Source organism: Podarcis filfolensis (genome assembly GCF_964270895.1).
Source record: "Podarcis filfolensis genome assembly, chromosome: 2".
Lineage (NCBI taxonomy): Eukaryota > Metazoa > Chordata > Lepidosauria > Squamata > Lacertidae > Podarcis > Podarcis filfolensis.
Genome location: NC_139605.1, coordinates 65,673,922 through 65,691,339, shown reverse-complemented (window position 1 = coordinate 65,691,339; position 17,418 = coordinate 65,673,922). Strand labels below are relative to the sequence as shown.

The 17,418-nt window shown below is 42.9% G+C and overlaps 1 protein-coding gene across 1 annotated transcript; it reads left to right on the top strand.

The window, feature by feature from the left end:
• Positions 1 to 832: 832 nt before the first annotated feature.
• On the top strand, positions 833 to 15,721 carry SMAD5 (SMAD family member 5). The gene is made up of 7 exons (XM_083600018.1): positions 833 to 998; positions 3,372 to 3,901; positions 4,905 to 5,156; positions 7,880 to 7,999; positions 8,826 to 9,047; positions 9,588 to 9,844; positions 11,001 to 15,721. The coding sequence occupies exons 2-7, from the start codon at positions 3,499 to 3,501 to the stop codon at positions 11,142 to 11,144; spliced, it is 1,398 nt and encodes a 465-aa protein (XP_083456144.1). The 5' UTR covers positions 833 to 998; positions 3,372 to 3,498; the 3' UTR covers positions 11,145 to 15,721.
• Positions 15,722 to 17,418: the final 1,697 nt, after the last annotated feature.

The following is a 17,418-nucleotide window of genomic DNA, read 5'->3' as shown; positions in this document are numbered from 1 at the left end:
GCACCTACTGCAATGGCAACTTTCAAACAAACTGCAGCCATACCAAGTAAAATATATTACCAGCCACCACAGTCTGGCACTTGTTGCTGACTTTTCACAAGCCAGGGTTGTTATGCCTGTGCAGCTGTGCCCCATACACACAGTGCTATTTTCCTAGAAAAAGAGATGCTGGAAATATAAATATATATGTAGGTGCCAAAATCCCAAGGGAGCAGAAAATGTTATTTATGTATGTGACCAGTTGCACAGATGTTATTGGCCCAGAGATTGAAAACGGACAAAGTCCCAACCAGAGAAGAATGGCCGATTAAATTGATGGATTACGCCAAAATGGCAAAAATGACCAGAAGAATCAGAAATCGGAAAGTTATCATTTACCTTAAAAACCATTGTAAACAGTTAAAACCGTTAATAGGATCTGAATGACACTTGTAGTTTAATGGTGAATTTTGGATATAATGGAAATGTAAAAGATTTGATTATAAAAGATGCAGGAGGAAATGATTAATAATAGGACCCACAGAGGGGAGGAGGGAAGTCCAGGAGATTCTCTGGAACCTTGTCTTTATGTTGTACGTTTGTGATTGTAAAACTTTAATTAAAAAACAAAATAATAATAATATAAATGTATATGCAACTGCGAGTACTGATCTAAATAAAGTGCTAGTAAGTATCCTCAGGTGAATCGCCTGTTGCTTTCAAACGTTATCCACCCAAAAGCGCGCGGCAGCGAAAGCGAGCCGCTTCTCCACGCCGCCTCTCCTTCTTCCCCCGCCCAACTACAGCGAGCTGCCGCCCTCCCCTCCTCGCACGCCACTGGCCGAAGGCGGCTGAGTGGCAGCGCAGGCCGAGCCAGCCAGCGCTTGCCTCTTGCTGGTCACGTGAGCTCTTTGCTCTCGTGAGCCTGCTCGGCTCCTCCTCCTCTTCCCCCCCTCCGATCCGACTGTGGTCCCCTTGGCTTGGGGCTTCTCCTGCCCTCCTTCGCCGCTCGTCGGGCGGTAAGTAGGTTCTTTGGAGGGACGGGTTGGGGGGAGGGGGGGAGGCAGGAGGAGCCTCCGTTCGTTCCTTCCGCTCTCTCTCTCCCCTCCCCCCTGAACTCGGCTTCCGCGGAGGGTTCTTCTCGCTGCAAGCGCGGCGGGCTGGGGAGCCGCAGTTGGCTTGGGGAGAAGGCGCAGAGCCCGGCCTCGCGCCGCGGCGGAGGCTTCCTTTGTGTGGTGTGTGCGCGCGCGCAAGGGAAGCAAGAGAGGAAGAGCCTCCTCGTGAGTAAGCAAGCAAGCGGCCGGCAGATTCTAAGCCCCCCCCTCCAGCCCCCCTCCCACGAGTGGGACTCCAGCCTGGCTGCGCGGCCTGCGCTAGTACCAAACAGGAGTACGTTATGTGGGGCGGCTGCAACGCACAAAATGGTTTTTTGTGGGGAATGCATTGGCTGGAGCTTTTTTCTGCAGCAAATGGGGTGCAAAGCATGCTCCAGGCCCGTGCTTGGAAGTTTAGGTGGGGACTCTATTGCGACTGAATGGATTTCCGTTCTCTTTCCTCCAGATACATACCCCACGTTTTTCTAAATGCAATGGGTTTTTTTGCTTCTGTGTTCAGGCGTGTGAGCCCCCAAGGTGCACCCCTAGGACAGAGGCATCTTGTTGAGGAAGGCTGGATGTTGGCTGGGGAAATTGCCGCGTCCCTTTCCCCCTTGGGTCCTGCATTTGGTTTGTTGTGGTAATGCGATAGGAGCAGCAGCCAATATGGTGTCCTCCAGATGTTGGGACTCCAACTCCCAGCAGTCCCAGCCAGCGTGGCCAGTGTTCAGAGATGGTGGGAGGTGTGTGCTCCAGCAACGCCTGGAGGGCATATTGCTCATACGCTGGGATTGGCAGCAACCCTGGCGCCCATATCAGTTTTCTTAACTAGGGAAGCATGGTGAGCGATACAGGTGAGTGCTGCTTCTGGGTGCACTTTGTGTGCATCTTGTCTAGGCATGCAAACTGCAGTCCCACTTCCGGAGAGATGAAGGTGACAGACTGCAGATATTGAAAAGTGGCTTCCTTCTGATGAGGAAGGGAGCACAATGCTTTGCTGTGTTCCCTTGCCTAGCAAATCAGGTAGCTGCTGTTCCTATGTGTGTTTTCATATGTAACAAGGTAGGTAACAGGGAAGCACCTAGCTTTCAAACTTTGCTGAGTGTTACAGATTAGGAGGGGACTGAAAATGTTCCAGAGCAAGCTAGCTGTTTTGACTTGCTATGGTTTATCAGAAGTCCCAAAGACAATATTTGGCAGTTTCTGTAGCAGAACCGGAACTCACTTTGTTATTGACATCCTTTTTCTTTGTTTAGTGCTTGCTTTTTGCCAGCTGCCTATTGTCTGTGTCTGTACTTGTTGAGTATTCTTCTGGGATTTTATGAGGTCTTATCAACATGTTGCCACAGCACACTAGTTCCGTTTGTCATCATTACTCCCCTTTTATTTTTATTTTTTTTTTTAAGTTGCAGTTGGTCCTTGTTGGTAATATAAAAGGAGCAATTTGTTACTGTTACCTGTGTTGTTTTAATATATAATATAACTGTTTTGAAGCAATGAGCTATTGGCATTTATTCCAACGCGGCTCGTAATATACCTTTTTTTGGGTTTGACACAGGACTTAAAACACATAAGGAGAACAGAAGTGACTTTTAAACTGGTTCTTTCACATTATACTGCACTACTTCTGTTGCAAAGTGCTTGGTTATTAATGGCAAGTGTTTTTCTGAACCCTCAATGTATTGAAGCTTTCCTTCTAATAGATGTAACTGCCCTAATAAGGAACATCAATCTTTGGGGTTGGTTTCAGACTTACAGCACAGTCTTGATCATGACTACAGTGGTACCTCTGGTTGCGAACGGGATCCATTCCGGAGGCCCGTTTGCAACATGAAAAGAACGCAACCCGCGTCTGTGCATGCGTGGGTTGCGATTTGCCCCTTCTGCGCATGCACGTGACGTCATTTTGTGCATCTGCGCATGCACGAGCAGCGAAACCCGGAAGTAACCCGGACGTAACATGAGGTATGACTGTACTCAGAACTAAGATATGCTGAATTTAGTGGACTCACTCCCACCTAAGTGGGGTTAGGACTGCAGTCCTATTCGTGCTTAGAGAAATCATGACTTAACTTGATTTCAGTGTGTCTGCTGTAAGCATGACTGAAGTAGATACAACCCTTTTGGCTTCTATGTAGTGTGAAAATGGGAAATATTAAAAACCCATTACTGAATCTACTTTATAGTGTGTGATATAAATGGAATAGCCTTTATAAGTTCCTGGTTAGCCTATATCTCTTTGTCTTAGTCTCTCTGGTAAGATGGCAACAACTAATGGACTGTAATTATTTCTAACAGGCCTAAGAAGAAACTTCACTGGATTAAAGAAAGAACCCAGTTGCTGCTGTACAGCAGCAGCTACCCAGCTGCTGTTGTGCCTGAGAATCTTCAGTTTAGTTCCAAAACTTGCTTGAACACTTGTCAAATGACGTCAATGGCCAGCCTGTTCTCTTTTACTAGCCCAGCTGTAAAGCGTCTTTTGGGCTGGAAACAAGGCGATGAAGAGGAAAAATGGGCAGAAAAAGCAGTCGATGCTCTGGTTAAAAAACTGAAAAAGAAAAAAGGAGCCATGGAGGAGCTGGAGAAAGCACTGAGCAGTCCTGGACAACCCAGTAAATGCGTTACTATTCCTCGTTCGTTAGATGGGCGACTTCAAGTTTCTCACCGCAAGGGCCTTCCTCATGTTATTTACTGTCGTGTTTGGCGTTGGCCTGACCTGCAGAGTCATCACGAGCTGAAGCCGTTGGACGTTTGTGAATTTCCTTTTGGATCTAAGCAGAAGGAAGTCTGCATCAATCCATATCATTACAAAAGGGTAGAGAGCCCAGGTGTGTTTGAATTTTTGCATTGCTTTCATCACAAAGTGTTCAAACTGTAATGTGATTTACAGTGCATGTCTACTTAGAAGATAGTGCCATTGTGTTGAGTGAGACTTGATTCCCAGGAAAGCACGTATAGGTTTGCTGTCAGGTGAATATGAAGAAGATTGGTGTATCTGAACTTTCTCTTACAAAGTGAAATTATTATGTATTAAATTTGTATGCCGCTCGTCGTCTGAAGATCTCAGGGTGGTTCACAGCATAAAAATACAAGTTCAAAATACACAGTAAAACCAAGAACAAACCAAACAAATACCCTCTCCCCACAAACCCCACATTTAAAAGTATAAAGGATGTTGAAGAGGAATGTTTTAGTCTGGCACCTAATGGTGTATAATGAGGGCGCCAGGTGAGCCATCCTAGGGAAGAGCGTTCCACAAACAGGGAACCACTGCAGAAAAGGCCTGTTCTTGTGTTTCCACCCTCTGGACCTCTTGTGGAGGAGGCACACAAAGAAGGGCATCATGATGATTGCAGGGTCCTGGTAGGCCCACATGGGGAGAGGCGGTCCTTGAGGTTTCTTTTGTCTTGGGGAACATTGATGCTATATGTCTACCTTGCATTGTCCATCTGTTAAACTCTATGCTTTTTGAAACATGATTTCTGATAATAAACATAGAAGCAAGCTTGTTTGCTCTGACCCTATCCATCACTGGCATTTGGTCCCCCAAAAGCTGCTCAGAATGCAATGTGCCCCATGGCCTGGAAATGTTCCCCCCCCCCCCCCCGCTGTTCACCATTTGTCAGTGAGAGGCACCTCTTGTCTTGTTGGATTGCTATGGGACATGCAACTAGATTTTCCCAGTGTTTTGACAGTGTGTGCTTAAGGCACGTTCTTCTGTCTCTGTGTCTTCAGCACTTAGCACTTCTACTGCTATAGGCAAACGGACATCTTCAGGGCTGTTAACTAAAAACACTAATCTTAGGTTTATATTGTTTTTTTCCTTTTCAGTTCTACCTCCAGTATTGGTGCCAAGGCATAGTGAATTCAACCCACAGCATAGCCTTCTGGTTCAGTTCAGGAACCTGAGTCACAATGAACCGCACATGCCACACAATGCTACTTTTCCAGATTCGTTCCAGCAGCCTAACAGCACTCCATTTCCCATTTCTCCAAGTAGTCCATATCCACCATCTCCAGGCGGCAGTACTTATCCAAATTCGCCAGCCAGTTCCGGACCTTCTAGTCCATTTCAGCTACCAGGTAAAAGCCTATCTGTGTGACCTTAATTGAAAAGTAAAACTTGTAGCATGAAGCCAGAGGGAGTTAGAATTACATTTCAGAGTTCCTAATATGCATTTTGTCATATTTATTACGGACACATCATTTGAAGCTTTGGAATTACCGTAGATATTAGGTGACTGGGCATATTAGACGACCCCCCCAAATTGGCAGCTGCAATTTGGGGATTTGTCTTATAAGCCAAGTCGCCTAATATGCTGGGCAGCAACGGGGCAGGCTCAGCTCCGCGCTGGGCGGCTTTCTCCTGACACGGAGCTGAGCCCGCTGCTGCTGCTTTGGAGCCACTGCAGCGGAGGGCGGGCTCTGCTCCGTGCCGCCCATACCTGGCGTATAAGGCAACCCCTGACTTTGGATAAGATTCTCCGGGGTTCAAAAGTCGCCTTATATGCCGGAATCTATGGTAATCTTGTGAAGGAATTAAAGAAAATTAAAGAGAACAAATAATTCAGCTATTTGAGAATTTTGGTGTTTTATGTATTTCTGCATACACTTCTGATTTGAATGGGTAGTGGGACAGAAGACACAAGACTAAGAGTTTGGAGAACGTATAAACCATTCTACTGTTATTTATTTAGTGTGACCCATATGCATGGTGCTACACAAACAACGAGAGGAAAGATCTCTGTCCTGGAGGCTTAATGTAGAGAGCGACACTAGGGAGACAATTGAGGAAAAAGAGGGGAATGGAAGTGAGGCATGCAGGAGAAGATTGCATGTACTTTTACTTTAGTTATGGAGAACATAGGAACTAGGAGGTTGTGCCCAAAGTCTTCATGGAAAAGGTGGGGTTTCTGAGAGTGTGTTGTGTTTTGAATGTACTAAAATAGGTGATAGCATGGAAGCATTCTGAGAGGCAGTTCCTTTCATAAATGTGAGGGAGAAAAAGTTGTGTTGCTTCCTAGGTTGGTGAAGCTTCCTAGGTTGGTGAAGCATGGTGAAGCTGAATGAGTGGGTATCATATGTTTGTTGGGATATAAAAGCAAAAAGATCAGGTGGTGCAAGGCTTTGGTGGGGTTTAAATATGAGGGTGAGAAAATTATGCTGGCTCTAGGAATAAACAGGAAGGGAGTGTAGAAATTCAAGGAAGGGCATCACATGGTCAGAGTGGTGAGAGAGGTGAATGTTTTAGATAACAGTTCTGGATAAAGGTGAGAGGACAAAGTCGAAGCAATAGAAAGTCAGGAAGTAGTAGATTTCCATAGTCTAGACAAAAGTAGAGCCTGGACCCACTCTGTACATTAGTTGTGGATTACCATGAATGGTTCCTCCACAAACTCATGGGTGCTTTTGAAATTAGCTAGTGTTAGTATTGAAGACCAGTGGATATGAACTGCTAAAACTGGTGTGGGGAACCTTGCAGCCACCAGGTGTCAGTGAACTACAAGTCCCATCATCCCTGGCCATTGTCCATGTTGTAGGGGATTGATGGGAATTGTAATTCAGTAACATTTGAAGGGTGAAAGGTTCCCCACACCTGTGCTGCGACTTGATGATCGCTTTAGTCTACTATGTTGTTGTATTGGGTTTATAGAGAAAAAAAAGTTGGTTTGTTGTATATGCACTGTAATGAATGTCTCTTGGAAACACCCAAAAAAAATTTCAGATAATAAAATAAAGACCAGGGCATGGACCAGAATTTTTGCTGAGGTGACAGAGAAGGACGACTCTTTTTTGTTTGTTTTTCCTGTAATGTTACAAAGGGAGCACTAACATTGCACAGCAGTGATACACTAAATTGCGGATTATGTGGTAAAGGAAGAGAGAAGTCAAAGAGAAAGCCAAGGCTATGTGCCTATTCAGCAGGGTAGATGGCGATAATGTCACTGGACATGGAGAGTGAGGTGATAAAAGGAGAGCTTGAGGGGAAAGATAAGAAGTTTGGCCTCCACATATTGAACTTGAGATGTTGACAAAGCATCCAAACCAAAATATGAAAAGTACTTGGAGATGTGAGATTTGATGAAGGGAGGAAATTCAGGGTAAAGATGAAGAATGCTATCAGAAGCCTATAGATGGTACTGAGACTCATGAAATGGGATACACCTGGGGGGGGCAGCAAGAGAGCTAAAAACAGATCCACGAGGAAGTGTCTCCCCATATGTAGAGATCAAAAGAATGATTATACAGGTGAAGAGCTAAGTGGGGGGAATGTTTTAATGTTGTATCTTAATCTTTTAAATTGTATTTTAATCAACCTGTTTTTATTATTGGTTGTTAGCCGCCCTGAATCCGGTCTTGGCTGGGGAGGGCGGGGTATAAATAAAAATTGTTTATTATTATTATTATTATTATTATTATTATTATTATTATTCTCAGTATTATTCTCAGTGTGAGAACCTGACCAAGACTGCCCTCCTGATGATGATCACTAGAGCAGGAAGAATGAGACGGGCAAGACTTACTGGTTAGGTTGTGGCCCATAGGGCTGTAGAGTGGGGAAAGTACATGTGCACATAGGGGAAAGAAACACTGACAATCTGGTCAACCAACTATTTAGAAAGCAGTTTATTTATAGAGAAAGATTTCAAAGGAAGCAGAAAAATTGAAGGTGGAGAGCGAGGAGGTAGTAAAGAAGGATGACTCTGAAGTAGGAGGAACAATTGATTTTGTAGGGGTAACAGGAGCTGTGATTAGGCTGGATTAAATGTTCTCACTTTGCTCAAATTCCTTATTTTTCTTTATAGCAGATACACCACCACCAGCATATATGCCTCCTGAAGATCAAATGGGGCAAGATAATTCACAGTCTATGGACACAAGCAATAATATGATCTCTCAGATAATGCCAAATATTTCCAGTAGAGGTGAGGTGAACAATGCATTTTGTAGACTTGTCAATCTTGTGCAGTTGAAATTCTATAGTGAAGAGAATAGCCTACCAATCAAAAGTGCTTCTTTTTCCATCGGCCACTTATCCCTGCCCCTTAAAAGCACATTGGCACTGAAGGCTTTGGATGGGCAGAATCCAATTTTGCTTTTCAGCCATGGGTTATTGTGTTAAGGGTTGAGGATGTTAGTGTTTGAGGGTTGGATACGTAGTGAGTTTTGCAGGGATAGGGACAGAGCAGCAGCAGAGGGACCTTCATAGGTGGAGCAAAAAATATTTGTAGCCTGCCCTTCCTCCCAAAGGAGCCCAATGCTGGACCAAGTTATCAGCATTTCAGAATAAACTGCTTCATGTATTGAATATTTCAGTATTCAGTGAACAACCAGTCAGCCAAACTAATAACTTTTAATTGTGTATATATAAAGACTGTCTTTGTTTCTAAGTGTGGGCACTTTAAATGGCCACGTTCTTGAAACTCCATTTTTTATGGACTTGAGCTGTGGCCTAAAGAAATAAGTAATTCAGCATGATTAAAACAAATTATTTTTCATGGTCCCAAGTTGGCGTAATGTAGTGCTTGTGAACATGAACTATGCCATGCCACTGTCATCAGAGACTTGGTTCCCCATCTTTCTTGTGGGACTAGCTTACTTTGCAGAGCTGTTGGAATATTTTGGAGGTGATATCCATGAAACTCTTTGAGCACCTACGAATAAAGGCATTAATACTATTACTGTATGGGAGAGACTATTGCTTTAGGTGTTGGAAATACTGAAATCCGTATTTTTTGCTTTTGTTCATAGATGTTCACCCTGTGGCCTATGAAGAGCCCAAGCACTGGTGTTCAATTGTGTATTATGAATTAAACAATCGAGTTGGGGAGGCATTTCTTGCATCTTCCACTAGTATTTTAGTAGACGGTTTTACAGATCCTTCTAATAACAAGAACAGGTTCTGCTTAGGTTTGCTCTCCAATGTCAATCGCAACTCAACAATTGAAAACACCAGGAGACACATTGGAAAAGGTAATATAGAAATGTGCTTTGTATGATCATAAGAAACCTTCCTTCACCTAACTTTGTCATGTTCATTAATCTCAGTGGGTCTCCTATGAGTAAAATGTAGCTGAATACCACCTAATGTTTCTAAAAGAAGCATTTTCAGTGAACAAATCTCCACATCCACATATAGTGTAATTCTACAGATTGCACACCAAAGACAAATATTGCAGCCTTCTGATCAGATGCTTTGATCTAAACTGCCAAATGGCTCATGATTCTGAATAACAGTTTCCTAGTAATAGAATACCAGCAATATTTAGGTAATCTCGGTTAAAAAAATTATTTGTTGAAGAATCTTACTCTTTGATTCATGGAAGGAGGACATCTAGTGGCTGATATTCAGTGGCAGAAATGCAAGTATACTCTGATGTGTTAGAATAACTGGAAGCCATTCCTACTGGAGCCTTTTAAAAATAGGAACTCGGCTAGACTTTCTGACATCTGTAACATTTCTGCAAATAACCCTGTTAAATGTTTGGGTTTCTCTCACTCCCCTGACTCCAGGTGTCCATCTCTACTATGTTGGTGGTGAAGTCTATGCTGAATGCCTGAGTGACAGCAGCATATTTGTACAGAGTCGGAATTGCAACTACCATCATGGATTTCACCCTACAACTGTCTGCAAAATTCCTAGCGGCTGCAGCCTGAAAATTTTTAACAACCAGGAATTTGCTCAGCTTCTAGCTCAGTCGGTCAATCATGGATTTGAGGCAGTATACGAGCTCACCAAAATGTGCACAATTCGGATGAGTTTTGTGAAGGTAAGGGGTGTGGGCGTGTGTGAACCTGCTATAACTTGTGTGTTTGAGTGATTTTTGAAGTATATTCCCCAGGACAATAACTTTAATGGAAAATCTTCTGTGGCTTTGAGGGCTTCATCCGCATATGTAATCTAGAAGTAACCCACCGTCCCTCAGAATGGGGAATGATGCAGAGGGAGTTTGGATGCATTATTACAGGCAATTCCCCATTTATGCAGGGGTTCTGTTCTGGGGCCCCATACGCATGCACAAAATTGTGTAAAACGGGGAGCACCCTAGAGAGTCCTCCTCAACCAAGTCCCGCAACCCCTCCAGCTTGTGTGAGTCGGAGTGGCAACAGAGCTTGCGCAACTTCCTTCACGCGTCAGCTGGGCTAGTTAACTGAGTAGCACATCAGCTGGGCCAGCTCTGCTGCCTCTCTGGCTTGGGGGAGCCAAAGGGACTGTGGGGCTTGGTTGACCAAGTGACCCTGTTTCTGGGTACTGCTTCTGGTTGCGTGCAAATAGAGTGTGCATCAATGGGGAGATGCCTGTATTTCAAACAAGCTTGTCCTCCTTGTCGGTGTAACAGGCTCTGAAGCAGGTGTCAGTTGGACAGATGCATTCTCTCAATCGTCATTTGCAGGCCTTTCCAATAGGATGAGGCTTCGTTTGAATAAACCGTCATTTTTCTCCATCTGCAAAACCTAGTAGACAACGTATACCGGGAATCCTACTGAACAGTAGGATTTTTTCTGTGGGGGGAGTAGAAGCATATGGTATTCTGCCATCACTCCATAAACCTATATAGTGGTGCCTTGGGTTAAGAACTTAATTCGTTCTGGAGGTCCGTTCTTAACCTGAAACCATTATTAACCTGAGGTAACACTTTAGCTAATGGGGCCTCCCGCTGCCGCCACCGTGCGATTTCTGTTCTCATCCTGAAGCAAAGTTCTTAACCCGAGGTACTATTTCTGGGTTAGCGGAGTCTGCAACCTGAAGCGTCTGTAACCCAAGGTACCACTGTATTCCCTTTTCTCTGACGTGTCACGCTTCTTTTTTTGAGGGGGGGGTGTTACTCATTTTTTAATTTCTAATGAATTTACTAGACTAATCAACACTGGCTGTTTTAAGAGCGATTCTTGGATATACACTAAATGTCTGCCCATTTTTTGTAGGGATGGGGAGCGGAATATCATCGGCAAGATGTTACAAGCACTCCATGCTGGATAGAAATCCATCTTCATGGGCCTCTGCAGTGGCTGGATAAAGTACTCACCCAGATGGGATCCCCTCTTAATCCCATCTCTTCTGTTTCATAGTGCCAAAGAAGTTTTTTCAACCATAACTTTAGTGACCATTTTCTAATTCTACAGACACTTCCAGTGTGGATACTGTAAGAACATACTACACATTAGCTTTCTTCTACCATTGACCAATTCCATTGTTTTTTATCGCTCGTCCTTTGATTTTTTGATATTAAGGAAACAGCCAAGTTGGGAAGAAAACTGAGAATTCAGGATTTTATTTTTCCTTGATACGCATATTTAATAATCATCAACTCCACTGAAAATATTTTTATGTGTCTTCTAGGAACACATTTTTGAACTGGTTCTTTTTTTCGGGGGGGGGGGGGAGGGAATAACATTTATCTTTTTCCTAAATTTGTTTATTTCCAGTTTACAAGTTTTTAATGTTGTATAATGGATAAGGTCCATGAACAAAGCTAGCTTTATTACACCCAAGATTGCCTTTAGCTTGAGTAAATAATGTGACTTAAGTATATACATGTTAAAAACACGTTACAGATAGTGGTATTAGAATGCATTACTGCAAGTTCTGTGGTAAATAGTGGTTTTATCTATACCCCAGTTCAATTTAATACTGCCTTTACAGTGCAATTGTATGCATGTATACTCAATGGAACATTGAGCTACTGGAACTTACTCCCAGACAAGTGTAAATAGGATGCTGTCTTTAGTCAATTGTTCTTAAACATTTGATTCAAGGCACTCTGTTTTGCTTAGACTAATCAGTATTTTCCCTTGACTTACATTCATGCTGTGGGCTAGGCCTTGACAAAGTGTAGCTTTTTAGGAAATCCACGTCTTTTATAGTGCAAAACAGTGCCATTTTGTAGATAACATTACGAGGCATTGTTCACCTTTCCATTTTATTTTGCCTCTCTGTAGCTGGTATCCTGGGGGCTTCCTAATGTCAATGTTGGTTTTAATAATCACACACACACACACACACACACACACACACACACACACACAGTATTAATTAATGTCCTTCCTAATGTTACTGCTGGTTTTAATAATTCCCCTCCTCCAGTATTAATTACAACCATGGTGTACTTTACATTTATAACCAGAATATCAGGACTCTCACTTTGCTAAGTGATGCAAAATGTTTGCCTTTTAGATTACTGAGGCAGACCAGGCCTTCGATAACAAAAAGATCATTGCCATTTGGTGCCTGGAGCCTAATAGAAGAAGTCAAGGATCTTAAGCCCTCATACAACACATCAGCTCTTCAGCATCATCTGTCAAATGAATTGTCAGTTTTATGGCCTTTTGTTAATAAACCTACTAAAGGGCTCTAACTGATGCAGAGATGAATGGTAGGTTTTTGGTGAATATGGATATGAATGTGGAAGTCCTCCTGTCTTAAGAGGCTACTGGTGGTGTCCATTCAGGCATATTTCTTTATCAGTACAAACGGGGGGGGGGGGGGATGTATGCCTAAGTATCCAGCAATTCCCAGTGCAGCTAAATCTGATAAAGTAAGTCTGCTAGCAGAAATTTATCCCTAGCCTTCAGTTACTTTGTCTCCCTCAGAGTAAGTGTGGTAAGTAAGCAAATGGTTACACTTCAGTGCTAACTTGTGGAAGTTCTCCCTTCCCTCAACAACTCAAGAAGGCCTGTATTCTTTTGCCATGTATTTTCGTTTGCTTTAGGATGCTAAAGCCAACACTAAGTACCATACTAAATGCATTGGCTCCTGAAGATGTAGTCCACCAAAAATAGTTCTCAGTGAGCCTTTCCCCAGTGACAGCAGTTAAAGCTATGCTTTCTCTATGGGACCACCTGCTTCTAGTCCTATGTGGATTCTACCCAGACTACAGGTGGTGGTGGTTGCCTTCATTTTAAAGCTTAGCATTCTGAGGATGCTGAATCCTTTCCCCAGAATTGGTGGCGGCGGAAAGCAATTTCTAGTCCCTATGGCTCTGAAGATAGCCTTCTAGTTTACAGAGCTGTGTAGGATTTCCAGTGATGGTCGAGGCTTTGATGCCCTGTGTAGCAACTTGGCTTCCCACTGAAACAGAATAAAAGGATGCAAATCCGAAGTCTGGCTTTACTGGGATGAGATATGTTTTTCCCTAGCCAGCTTTGATCAATAGCTGTTCCCTGCCCTCTTACCAAGATGTGATGTCTGGCTGTGCCTTTAGCTATAGCTGGTGGAGGGGATATTGTAGACTGTCTTCATTGGTGGGATTTCTCAGGGGAACAAAATCTAGAGAGAGTAAATGGAGCAGGAATGGCCAGAAGGGTAGGCTGTGGTCTGCTTGTTGGACCAATGATACTGGGATTCTTGCAGAAACATTGATTGGCTGTGATCTAATCCAGCAAAGCACTTCTTATGTTAAGTGAGTGTATACTTGAGATCACTGAACACAGGTAAATTATTCCATAACAGTTGAGACATCGGAGTATGTATTTGTGCTTTATAAATTTTAAAACCAATTAATGGTGGGGAAAACAGGCCACACAAGACTGAAGTTGACTTCTCAAAAGTTTAAAAGATCAGCTACTATAAAGACTTCTGGAATTGCTTCGCTGATCACACAGAGCTAGCTATCTGTAGTCTCTGGTTAGATGGTGGTTAGCTCAGTATTGGCCATAGTCACTGCCATACTTTATTGCAAGAAGTGAACTCTTAATTGTGTCTTCTATGGTGACATGTTTGTGAAGAAACTTTCAAAACTCTAGAAGACTATGAAAAGGCTACTTGGTTATTAGCAAATGTGATCGTGTGGAACATCTGGACATAGTCATGTTTGTAAATTTTAATGGATCTACTCCAAGTCACACTTAGTTGAATGCCACCCATCAGTGCCACGGAAGTTGTGTTGTGCTTATATGGTAGTCCTGCCAGGGTCTTCAAGAGTTTACATATTATAATAAATACTTCGAAATTGCCTTAAAGGGAAAACAAATATGACTTTCACAAAGTTGTACCATTCTTTTGTACATACTAGTTTCTACTTGATTTTAGAAGCAAAAAAAACACCCTTTCCCAGTCTTTCTTTTTTTAAAAAAGAGAAGTAGATGGTCTTATTTTGTTGCCTTATATTTTAGTCAACTCCTTACTTAAAACTACAGCCAATATTTGCCTTTGCTGGGCATGCTGCTAGCTAAGCAAGATCTGCTGGGGTGTTCTCCTGTGCAAATCTCACTGAAATTACCAGGAGCTGCACAGGGGGAATTGCTCCCCAGAAGTTGTAGTAGCGCCAGATGTTCTGTGCTTGCACTTGACCACATTGCCTGTATAACACTAAAGATGATACCATCTTTTAACACTTTTCATTGAATTAAAAACAATAAATGATTTGCAAGTTAATTCTGCCGTGTTAAAAGATTTGGCCTTTGTAACTAACCTCCTGAAGATTCCTACTCTTTAAGCCATCTAAAAGCCTTAAGTGTGTTTGCCAGGTACCAGTACTAACCAGACCTTCTGACTTTGCATGCAGTCTGAGCAATATTACTCTGTGTATGCAGTCAAAAAATATATGTATTGCACTTTTGAAGAGCAAGAATAGTACATAAATTGCTAGTGCATTTTTTTTGGGGGGGGGACTATTACCAGCAATGATATGAGTAAACTTGCTCCTGGTTTTCCCTTTATCCTTTGCAGGGACAAACTTATTAAATGCTGATACATCAGCTTGCCTTTTTGTTGTGATTCTCCATCTCTAAGATTTACTTGTATATTCAGACTGAGTTCTGTTTCAGTGGATGTGTAGGCATCTGAAATAGGTTTCACTACAAGCTGCCGTGCTTGCATTATGGTGTATGTAAGAATGGAAGGAGACTTATTTGTTTCCAGATTTAGCTTGAGTCACGGTGTTCTCATTTTTGTAGAAACTGAGTAGACTATCTCATTCTTGCAGTTTACAACTTTTTATGCCTATCGCTGGCCTCTTTTGGCCATCTCTTTTTTTGAGAGAGTAAATGGCGGTGGGTACCATCCAACCACCCATGGAGGATGTGTGCTTTGACTTTGTTCTCAATAATACTTCTGATGGGTATTAAGAGGTACTAGACAAATTAACTTCAGCATAAATTGCAAGTTTTCATTGGAAAATTGATTTAACTATATTGTGCAAGATGGTTGTTGCATCTGGCTAGATTGCTGACTTGCTGAAGGGACCAAAATGTGCCTCAGGATTAATTTATTTTATAAATTCTAAAATGCCCTACTTTCTTTCTACTTCGTCTTCACGATAACTAAAGTTGGTTCTACAGCAAGCATGGATGAATTCAGGTTTGAATCTTCTGGCTGAATTAAGAATTCAAACATCCCACATCCAAAATTTCTGTTCTCTTGTGGCATCCCACTTTCTACTCCTACAGGTAATCTATGTAAAATGCTGTTTCACAAAAGTAACTATGTAACAGCCTTGTAATTTGAATATTTTTTAAAAACCGTGCATTTATTTCACAGTATTACTAATGTTTACCTGATAAAAACAGACGGTCTTGTAGTCTGTGCCTGGAAAACATCTAAATATGTCAAACACTTTCTCCCTCAAGTTAATAAAGAGTTATTCTTGCCTGAATTGTTACTAGATAGCAGTATTTTAAAATAAAAACAACCTTTTTGGGCAGCACAATGTTTTGACCTGTCTCTGCCTGCATTGCAAATAATTCCTGAACTCTCTGGAATGGTGAGATGTGGTGGGATAATGGCAGGATCGCTCCCGAGGGCCCTCTTCAGTTAAGTAGAGTTCAGAAGGCACCATTGTTTTCCAAATAGCTCTGGGCAATGAAATGGGACTGGGTGATGACCATTGCATCATTAGTGAACTGCCCAATGGAGCTTTTTCACATGGCAATGGGGCTGGTTAGTATCCATCATCCATGGGTATTAGACATCAGCCTGCTGTGTCCATTCCAAACTCAGTGCCATGTTGGAGCAGACCTTGGAAAAGCTATTGGAGTATTGTCTGTTCTACGTTTGTGGGATCAGTTGCAGTTCTTGCAGCCTGAGAACATGGGCAGGATGCTGGCAGGAATTAGGCTAACCAACCATGTGGTCTCTTGACCCTGCCCATACTGCGTAGTGGGAAGCTGCTGATTTGGGTGGGTGCAGGAGTAGTTGTTCCCTCACTAGGAGGGTGTGAACCCCACCACTTTGAAGAAAGGGGTGGTATAGCTGCTGAAGAAGCTCTTCCTGGGCATGTTGGATATCTATCGTCCAGTGGTCAGTGTCCCTTTGGGGGGGCGAGGTGGTTGCAGTGATTGTGGTTGACCAACTGCAGATGTATTTGGATTCAGTGGGCTATCCAGACCCATTTCAGTCACAGTTGGGGGGGGTGATGCAGAAACAGTCCTTGTTGTCCTGCTCTGACCTTTGCTTCAGAAAGAATTGCAGGGAGTGTACCCTCTTGATTCCTGTTAATTTCTCTGCAGCTTTTGATTTTGTTGATCGTGGTATCTTCCTGGAACGACTCAGTGTGTTGGAGGCACTGTATTGCATTGGTGGTTCTACTGCCTGCAATGTTGTTTCCAAAGAGTAGCATTAAAGGACTACTACCTGGACCCATGGCATTTACACTGTAGTGCCCCTCTTGTCCCTCAAGTAAGTGGTGTACAGAATTAAAACACAAGCCATAAAGCAATACCAGTGTAAAACTCAAATCAGCAATCAGTGCAAAGTGTCTCCATTCACAGTTTTCTGCTGCATTTGGTGTCCAGCATAAAAGTCCTGGGGGTTGGGCCCGCCTGCTAACAGCACCTCTGGCTGTGGAAGAATAAATGTGTGAGCTTTAGTGAGCTTGTTTTCATCCCCACCAGCACCCATTGGATGCTCTTGGGCATCTCAATTTTGGCCAGCGCTGGCTTGTTTGAAGAAGGGGAGGGGGATAATTTAAGCTGGAATTTCTGACGTGTGACAGCAAGTCCCTTTGCACCTCACAGTGAGTGCTAACTCCTCATCACTCAGGTGGCAGTGCCATCAATCGACAGGCGCTTTGTGTGGATTGAGTAAGTACAGCAAATCTAGAACCAGGAAGAGCGTTTTGCGTGGGTCTAAAATATTGAATTTCCCCTTTTAATGTGCCAGCTTCAGTAAGCTTTGGAGCTGAGTTGACAAAATATTTACAGAGCTTCATATTATCTTGCTTAAGCCACGGTTGGCATATAAAACATTTTTAAAACGCAGCCCGTCGGTGAAACTGGCCTTGCTAGCAAATCAGTTTAATTGGGTTCTTAAATCATCGAACTTCAAGCTTATCCAAGGCATTTCAACTGTCTGGCAGTGCGTGTTTTTAAATCTGTGAGGGTTTCAAATGCAATATTTATCTGAATT

What these genes read in the sequence shown, in the direction of transcription:
- SMAD5 (XM_083600018.1), top strand. Translation starts at nt 3,499, where the DNA reads ATGACGTCAATGGCCAGCCTGTTCTCTTTTACTAGCCCAGCTGTAAAG. An exon ending in GCCAAATATTTCCAGTAGAG is followed by an intron (nt 8,000 to 8,825) that starts GTGAGGTGAACA and finishes TTTTGTTCATAG; the next exon opens with ATGTTCACCCTGTGGCCTAT. An exon ending in TTCGGATGAGTTTTGTGAAG is followed by an intron (nt 9,845 to 11,000) that starts GTAAGGGGTGTG and finishes CATTTTTTGTAG; the next exon opens with GGATGGGGAGCGGAATATCA.